At 41.3% G+C, this 8,039-nt stretch overlaps 1 protein-coding gene across 1 annotated transcript; it reads right to left on the minus strand.

Moving 5' to 3' along the window:
• Positions 1–3,205: 3,205 nt before the first annotated feature.
• Positions 3,206–5,800, minus strand: LOC120014175. The gene is made up of 6 exons (XM_038866094.1): positions 5,681–5,800; positions 5,087–5,596; positions 4,517–4,957; positions 4,142–4,416; positions 3,767–4,096; positions 3,206–3,725 (listed from the first exon to the last, which is right to left on the minus strand). Exons 1-6 carry the CDS (start codon positions 5,798–5,800, stop codon positions 3,206–3,208), a joined length of 2,196 nt encoding a protein of 731 aa, XP_038722022.1.
• Between the last annotated feature and the right edge of the window lie 2,239 nt (positions 5,801–8,039).

An 8,039-nucleotide genomic window follows, 5' to 3' on the forward strand; every position in this document is an offset into this window, starting at 1 on the left:
TATGCTAGCTCCAGGCCTGGTGGTAAATTTTGGAGATCTGCCCCAGTGTTATTTGGCTGTAAACCTTCTTATCGTGGTTTTGTCCCTCTCCCCCATGGTGTATCCATTGAAGAAGTGTGTGAATACTCCAAGTTACCCCCAGCCTGGTAGCGACAATGAAAACATAAGAGGAAGCATTCTTTAGGTACAGTTACTCTTCCCGTCACTTTTCTTCTACCGTGGTTGGATCAGGGTCTGAAGGTGAGAGTGAGGAAGACCAGGATGATGATGAACTTCAGGATACTTCTAGCGAGCATTCCTTCTCTTTAGGTATGTTTTCCTTTGCTTAATTTAGTTATTATTATATTTTTTTTATATGTGTACTTTTATATACGTACCATCCATTTCGCATGATTGCAGAAGTTCTTCCGAGCGGGTCTTCCGGAGCTCTGAGGAGCGTGTCCATCCCTTATCTCCCTAAGACTAAATTTAGTCCCTGGGAAAACATCTTTGGATCTCCTCAGCCTATTGGAGGATCCTCAACCTTATTCGCCAACTCTTCTTTGGCTAAGTCGACATTGTCTTCTCCGTCCCTAGGGACTCGTCCTAGTCCTAATCTCCCTTCCTTTGGAGTATCTAGTGGTGCCGATGGCTCTTCTTCTACGTTTGCACCCTATACTCTTGGCAGAACCGCTTTGAGTCCTTCATCTTGGAATAATACCAGCAGTATGTTTAAAGGTTTTGTGGATAATCCCATGTCTCTGCACGTCAGATATTCACCTTTCTTCATTGAGAAGCTCTGTTCTACTATCTCCAATGAGGATAAAGAATTCTTTAATAAACTTCCCAAAGGTGAAGACTTTGGCTTGCAGATGCTTTTTGAGGTTTTCCTCTTATTTACTCTTATTCATTAAATATGTGTGTGTATGTGGATTAATTCGTACTAACCTTTTCTTTGTTTGAATTAGGGATCTCAAATGTGCCTTCACTACATAGTTGATTTGAAGCATCAACTTTTTGAAGCAAAGGCAGAGCTAGTGAAATCAAAGACTATGCAAACTGAGTTTGAGAATATCGTGCAAGAGAAATCCATTCTTGAAGAGAAAATTGCTGAAGCCAACGAAGAGATAGAGAAGACCCGAAGCGAGCTTGGCAAAGCCAAAAACCAATTGTCCAGAGTGGAGACAGAAAGGACGAAAGCGGTTGAAGAAAGCATAGCCCAGTGCTGCAAGAAATATACGGAAACTCTTGCTGTTGAATCCAACAAAAACTTTGGACTTGGGCGTGGTTGTACACTTCTCGCACTCAAGATTCCTCCAGAATATGAAGCTTGGTCGGAGGACTTCTTCTAGTGGCCCGCCCCCAACCATCGTCGCCCAAGCCTAAAGAAACTTCGTGAAAATGGCATTGGCCTGGGCACCAATGATCCTAGGACTACTTCGGCCACGGATCCTAGTGGACAATAGGAATATGTTTCTGATTCTGCCTCTTCGGCTTGCATGTTTAATTAATTGTATGAATAAAGCCTTTTGGCTTAGACTTTTCTTAGTCAGTTTCTTTGAATAAAGCCTCTTTAGCGAATTTTTTTTTGGAATAATGCCTATTTGGCTAAGACTCATTTGTCTTTTTCTTGGAATAAAGCCTCTTTGACTAAGACTTATTTGTCTTTTTCTTGGAAGAAAGCTTCTTTGGCTTTGTTTTTGTATAGCCTTTTTCCATAGGTATTTATTCAAAAAGTACCTTATTCATTGCATAGAAGGGAAAAGATTACAATCTTTAGATGGACCAACTTTCTAGAACTACCCTTGCCCTGTCTAAGATAGATTTAACACAGGCTAAGAGGTCCAAAAGAGACACCCAGAGCCTTTGTGGGTCTTGAGCCATTGCCGCTACCCAAGCCATGTCACATATCTGGATGAGTGAGTGCTGAACAGTTTGCAGAGTGCCTAGGAGCTCCTTGTTGCAATTGTTAGCAGTCTAGAACTCCCTCTTCAGATACTGTAATTGCTCCTTAAGATCCTCAGCTTGGTCTTCCGCATTCCTAGTTTGGAATGATTTGAGAACCTTTAGTTCTTCGTCATCCTCGTCGTCTTCAATTTCAATTACTTGCTTCGGTGGATTGTTTACTGGATGCTCAAGGATGACCATGTCCTCATCCTCTTGGTATTCCAACTTAGCATTTTTCTAGAGGGAGGCGTCTGTTGGATGTTTAAGATTGATCAAATCGTTATCCTCCTTGTTCTCTATCATAGACCTTTTCTTTGGTGGGACATTGGCGGGACGTGAAGAAGAACTCATTGTTATAACAATTGTTTCTTTCTTTTTCTCCGTCTCTCTGTGCCTTTCTCATGTCCATTTATAGGTGGAAGTGATTAGACGGTTGAGCTGTGATGAATAACAACCAAGACGTGTGGAATACCTGCTGAGACGATTGAACGACAGTTTTGAAGTAATTTCTAGCCCTCTTTCCAACCGCAAGTAACCTCTAGCCTCTTTTCCAACCGCAAGTAACTTCTAGCCTCCTTTCTAACCACCTCTTAGTGAAAACCACTTGATTGATTTTTTGATTAAGATTCCCAACTTGTCTTGGAATCAAGAATCAATATTCTTAAAAAATTGAAGCCTGAGTAAGAATCAGATTACATGGCTGAATCGTAAAACTTTCATAAATTTCATTAAAGAAGTAGCAAGAGGTAGCTAAATGCAAAATTAGATGAAGAGGAAACTTATTCTTTTATTGATGATACGCTGCCGAAGGCTTAATAAGCCATAATCGACATTACACATAAAATCTCCTTAGGTTAGAGATATTCCAAGTTCCGTGGACACTTTTGCCATCTCACCTAACTAGCTTGTAGGCTCCCTGGCCGATCCGTGCGTTGACCTGGAAAGGTCCTTCCCAGTTCAGACTCAACTTTCCATCAGTTGGATCCTTAGTCTGAGATAAGACTTTTCGTAAAACGAAGTCCCCAATTTCAAAGCTTCTTGCCCTAACATTTTTATTATAGGATCGGGACAACACTTGTTGGTAAGCAGCCAGCCGCAAATCCAGGTTCCTCTCCATTGCCAGATCATTGTTGCCTTCCTCAAACATTTGCATTAGGAGAGTTTGAAACCCTGTTTCTAAGGGAATGATAGCCTCCGCTCCATAAGCAAGCACAAATGGGGATTCTCCCGTAGACTTGTGAGGAGTGGTTCGGTATGCCCATAATACTGATAAGAGTTCTTATACCCACCTTCCTTTGGAAGACTCCAATCTTTTCTTAATTTCGTCTAATATGATCTTGTTGGACGCCTCTGCCTGACCACTGGAATAGAGATTATTTATCCCATATCCGCCACAAAATTCTTTAAATTTGGCACTTGAAAATTGAGTTCCGTTATCACTGTTCAAGGCATGAGGGATTCCAAACCATGTTATGATATTTTCCCAAATGAATTTCCTTGTTTCTATATGTCGGATTGCTGCCAGAGGCTTTGCCTCGATCCATTTAGTGAAATAGTCAGTGGCGGTAATTAAGAATCTTCTATTGCCAGTAGCTCGCGAAAGCGGTGCAACAATATCCAACCCCCATTGGGCAAAAGGCCACGGACTTGTAAGAGGACAAAGATTCCCAGCCGGTTGGTGGGGGATTGGTGTGAATTTCTGACACTTCCCACACTTTTTTACGTACTGCAAGCATCCTTCTGCATGTACGGCCACCGGAAGCCTTGGGTGATTGCTCGAAATACAAGTGTCCTTCCAACTGCATGTGCTCCACAAAAGCCTTCATGAATCTCAAACAACAGGTCCTCCACTCTTCCTGGGTGAACACATAATAAGTATGGACCTGAGAAAGACTTTTTATAAAGCTTCTGATCAGGAGACAACCAGAGGAGCGCTGCTTTGACTGCCAATTTTCTGGCTTCTTTCTTATCTTTGGGAAGAATGTCATCCTTTAAGTAAGCAACGATGGGATCCATCCAACTTGGCGTCTGCTCTTCTGCGCATCGTATCTCTTCTAGCAACTCATCTATGCTTGGTCGTTCAAGCACTTGTACTTGGATAACCCTCTTCACCCCTAGTTGGTCGACCGATGCAAGGGTAGCCAAAGCATCTGCATGATCGTTATGCTCCCTTGTAATTTGTATTACTTTATAGTCGTGAAGTCAGTCGAGCAACTGTTCAGTTTTTCCCATGTAGGCCGCCATGGTTGTCGTCCTAGCATTGTAGAGTCTAGTGAGTTGATTGACTACCAATTGAAAGTCTGAATAAATCACCAACTCCTTTGCCCCAAGTCTTAGAGCATTCTGGACTCCTTGAAACAAGGCCTCATACTCGGCTTCATTATTTGTTGCTGGGAACCCTAATCGTATAGCCATATCTAATACTTCTCCTTCAGATGCTATGAGCACAATTCTTGCTCCGGATCCTCGTCTTCTTGAAGAACCATCAACCTGTAACTCCCAAAGATGCAAAGGAGTTACCTGTACCTTCCATATCTGGTTGGCTTCTTCAAGCCGTTGCTCCGTGGTGAACAACAAAATCAGCTAAAACTTGAGCTTTAATGGCAGTCCTTGGGACAAACTGTAAATCATACTGAGTCAATTCGACTGACCATTTGGCAATCCTTCCAGACATGTTCGCTTTTCCTAACAAGGTCTTCAATGGATATTCTGTCACCACTTCCACTGGGAATGCCTGGAAATAATGGTTCAACTTCCTAGAAGCCATTACCAATGCCAAGAGAAGCTTTTCCAGGGGCGAGTACCTTGTTTCAGCATCTAGCATTGTCTTGCTTACGTAGTAGATTGGGTACTGGACCTTTCTTTCTTCTCTTATGATTACAACGCTGATGGCATGATCTGACACTGCCATGTATAGTTGAAGCATGTCTCCTTCCTTAGGAGTTGCTAATAGTTGGGGTTTTTGCAAGTAACTCTTAAATCCAAGAAAAGCCGCCTCATATTCATCATCCCATTGGAAAGCTCTCCCCGACTTAAGCAATCAAAAGAAATGGCTGAATCTATTTGAGGATCTACTGATGAACCTGGTAAGTGTCGCCGTCATTCCAATTAATTTTTGTATCTCCTTCACCTTGGTGGGTCACTCCAAGCATTGAATGGCCTTGATCTGTGCTGGGTCAGCCTCGATTCCCTTTTGTGTAACTAGATGGCCCAGGAATTTGCCCATACTAACTCCAAAAGCGCATTTGCTAGCATTGAGCTTTAGGTCATTTCTCTTTAAGACATCAAACACCTCTTGAAGGTGCATCAGATGGTCCTGTTGAAATTTGCTTTTGACCACCATGTCATCTATGTAAACTTCCATAGTCTTGCCAATCAGAGGTCCAAAGAGTTTTGTCACCATCCTCCGAAATGTGGCACCTACATTCTTTAAGCCGAAAGGCATTACTTGGTAACAAAATATTCCTTTTGGGGTGATGAACGAAGTCTTCTCCTGATCAGACGGATGCATTGGGATTTGATGATACCCTCGATATGCGTCCAGGAAGCTCATCCTTACCATTCCTGATGTCATATCCACCAATTGATCGATTTTAGGAAGCGGGAACAAATCCTTTGGACATACTTTGTTCAAATCAGTGAAATCAACACAGACCCTCCATTTTCCATCCTTCTTTTGGACCACCACTATGTTTGAGAGCCATTCGGGATATTGTACTTCCCTGATAGCCTAAGCTTCCAGCAAGTTTTCTACCTCCTTAACGACGGCCTCCGTATGTTGAACGATTGACCTTCTCCCCTTCTGAATTACAGGTTTAAAACCTAATTTGACATTCAACCTATGGATTGCCAATTCTGGATCCACCACTGGCATCTTATAGGAAGTTCATGCAAACACGCCCACATTTCTCCTTAACAACCCAATTAAGGATTCCTTCTCTGGTATAGGCAAGCTAGTCCCAACTAGAAAGTATCTGTCAGGACTTTCTGGTGTAACTTGAACCTTCTCAAGCTCTTCCATCGACTTTTTGCTGGCTCCTTTCCAACTTCCTCCAAGACTGGAGCCTCTTCTCCCATCATCATTATTCTTCTTGTTTGCTTTGCTTTTGCCATAATAAACTCTTTTGAGGCAGCTTGGTCTCCTCTTATTTCCACCACTTTGTCCCCGAAGGGGAATTTGAGCATCTGATGATAAGATGAGGGAACAACCTCCATTAATTGAAGCCAAGTCCTGCCCATGATTGCAGTATACGTCGAAGGTAGATCTATAGCAAGGAAATTCACCTTAACTGTTCTTGGACCTATCGTAACTGGCACTCTTATCCTTCCGAATGACCAAACTGGGGTTGCATGAAGTCCCACCAGATGTGTAGGAATAGGAATCAAATCTGCATGAGTTTTCCCTAACTTCTGGAAGAGTTAATAATACATGATCTCTACGGAACTTCCTTGGTCTACCATCATTCGCTTCACTGTTGCTGCTCCCTTGGTTCTCCCTGCTCTTTTGACTGAGGTTCTACCTTCTTTTCGGCAGCGGTTTTCTCTTTGTCAATTAATTCCTTAAGATGCCCCTGCTGAACCAATTCTTCCAAATGCCATTTGAACTCTCTGCAATCTTCTGCCCTGTGGCCTTTGTCTCTATGATAGGAACACCATTTGGACTGGTTTTGAGTGGACGGATCCCCTGACATCTTATTTGGTCGTCGAAATACTGCTTGTCCGTGATCTGAGGCAGAATTCAGAAAATTAGGTCCTTAAATATTGTTTTTACCGCCTCGTAAGAAGTGGGCTTTGGATCCTTCTTCGAGTCTTTTTCTTTCCCGTTCTTCTTTTCAAATTTCTTATTTTCCTTTTTTGTCCGTTCTTGAGAAGCAAACTGCCGATCCCCCTGTTTCTCTTCTTCCAGTTTGACGTATTGCTTAATCCTGTCATGGAGCGCGGCCATACTCTTGGGTGGAGCCATCGTCAAACTCTCTCACAATTGATAATCATGAGGGAGCCCGAGGCGAAAAGTAGCCACTGCGGTCATTTCATCATAATCTTCTATATCCGCATAGGTATCTGAATACCTGGTAGCGTAAGCCCTGAGTGATTCTCCTCTCCTCAGATGTAAAGCAAACAGTGTATCCAATTGTCGCAACCGGGGTCACGACGCAGTCCGACGTTTGAAAGGATGAAAAATGTTTAGAGTCGCCACCAATTGATTTAAGGTGCAATTGGACACCGTAAAAACCTGCGAACCAGAGAAAAGGGTACGGGGATCGATTGAGTGTAGGGAAGGTGTTAGGCACCCCACGACTCCCGTTTGAAAACGGTTACCCGGATTAATCTAATGGCTTTCTTATGGAAACTTGCTCTTTGCAAGATATAATTATTTTGAGAAAAAGATTGGTATGAAAAATACTATCAACTCATGATAGCTTTGGAAAAAGGGTTTGAAATAACACTTATCAACTTATGATAGTGTTTGAAAAAAGGTTTGGAATATTACTATCAACTTATGATAGTTTTTATTTGGAAATAGGTTTGAAATAACACTATCAACTTATGATAGTTTTGGGAAAAGATTTGTAAGAATACTATCAACTTATGATAGCATTAAAAAAAATTGTAATTTTACTAAAAACTTATGATAGTTTTTATTTGGAGACACACTACCAACTTTTGGTAGATTTAGTTTTAAACACCAACTTATGGTGTTAATGATAAAATACCCTACCAACTTTTGGTAGGTTTAATTTTGAATACCAACTTATGATGTAAATGATAAAATGCCCTACCAACTTTTGGTAGGTTTAATTTTGAACACCAACTTATGGTGTAAATGATAAAATGCCCTACCAACTTTTGATAGGTTTAATTTTAAATACCAACTTATGATGTAAATGCTAAAATACCCTACTAACTTTTGGTAGGTTTAATTTTAAATACCAACTTATGGTATAAATGATTATTTGGAAAAAATGTCATTTGCTAATTTAATCCATTATTGCCAACTTATGGCAAATTCATAAATGAAATCAAATATGGTCCATAATCCAGATAAATGAAATCAACTTATGATTTCCTTAATTGAAATGACAACATATCAAAGAATCAAGATTTGCACAAAA

Source organism: Tripterygium wilfordii, chromosome 14 (assembly GCF_013401445.1).
Source record: "Tripterygium wilfordii isolate XIE 37 chromosome 14, ASM1340144v1, whole genome shotgun sequence".
Taxonomy (NCBI): domain Eukaryota; kingdom Viridiplantae; phylum Streptophyta; class Magnoliopsida; order Celastrales; family Celastraceae; genus Tripterygium; species Tripterygium wilfordii.

Bases quoted from the DNA above. Each gene is read 5' to 3' on its own strand.
- LOC120014175 (XM_038866094.1), bottom strand. From the start codon at position 5,800: ATGCCAGTGGTGGATCCAGAATTGGCAATCCATAGGTTGAATGTCAAA. The intron at 5,597-5,680 runs GTAGAAAACTTG...GTCCAAAAGAAG, and splicing joins CGGAGGCCGTCGTTAAGGAG to GATGGAAAATGGAGGGTCTG. The intron at 4,097-4,141 runs GTTGCTCGACTG...ACAAATTACAAG, and splicing joins TACATGGGAAAAACTGAACA to GGAGCATAACGATCATGCAG.